Source organism: Sesamum indicum, linkage group LG13 (genome assembly GCF_026168435.1).
Source record: "Sesamum indicum cultivar Baizhima isolate 11 linkage group LG13, ASM2616843v1, whole genome shotgun sequence".
Lineage (NCBI taxonomy): Eukaryota > Viridiplantae > Streptophyta > Magnoliopsida > Lamiales > Pedaliaceae > Sesamum > Sesamum indicum.
The window spans coordinates 15,167,079-15,167,759 of NC_142669.1; the positions used below are offsets into that span (position 1 = coordinate 15,167,079).

General features: G+C 46.4%; 1 protein-coding gene across 1 annotated transcript; it reads left to right on the top strand.

Moving 5' to 3' along the window:
- Positions 1-414, top strand: LOC148784556 (uncharacterized). The gene has a single exon (XM_088876885.1). It carries the CDS (start codon positions 1-3, stop codon positions 412-414), a length of 414 nt encoding a protein of 137 aa, XP_088733011.1.
- The last annotated feature ends 267 nt before the right edge of the window (positions 415-681 follow it).

A 681-nucleotide genomic window follows, 5' to 3' on the forward strand; every position in this document is an offset into this window, starting at 1 on the left:
ATGGCTCCATTCGATGGAAGCCTGGTGAAGAGGAAGTGGAGGAGAAGAGGGTACACCAAGCTCTCACCCACAAGCAGAAGAAACGTGAAGATCGTGAAGTTCGGGAACGGGAACACCAGCTCGAGCAAGCGTTCATGGCGGCTAAGACTGACCCCAAAACTGCGGCTGGTGCGACTCGCCTCGCCACTCAGACTCTGGTACAGATTCAAGAACGCCTACATGAAGATGATGCTCAGATTCGCCAACACGTCGGGCACCTCCAACTCCGCCAACGTCTTCGGCGCCAAGAGAATCCCCAAGGCTCGAGACGTCCCCACGGCGCCTTACTCCGGAACCGAGTTCGAAAACCGGCTCATCCTCGAGATATACAAGTCCATGGTGGCTTCTCTTGAACTGGGTTACACACCAAAATAGCCTGAGAGATATAACCTAATTAATTTCCTGAATTTTCTTTTCTTTTTTTATAAATTTATAATTAATTTCCTCATGCATGATCAGCTTAACGTGGAGGAGATGAAAAGCGTTGTTTGGGTTCAAAACGCTTTTGGTATTCATTTTGAGTTAATTACCTGGATATACGTAAAAGCGGGTGCAGGAAAAGCTTAATAATTATGTTAACTCTTGTTGAACGGACGGCTGTATGCATGATGGTTCGTTTTCTTCCTGTGTATATATAAATCT

Excerpts from the sequence above, each read along its gene's own strand:
- LOC148784556 (XM_088876885.1), top strand. The coding sequence starts at position 1 with ATGGCTCCATTCGATGGAAGCCTGGTGAAGAGGAAGTGGAGGAGAAGA.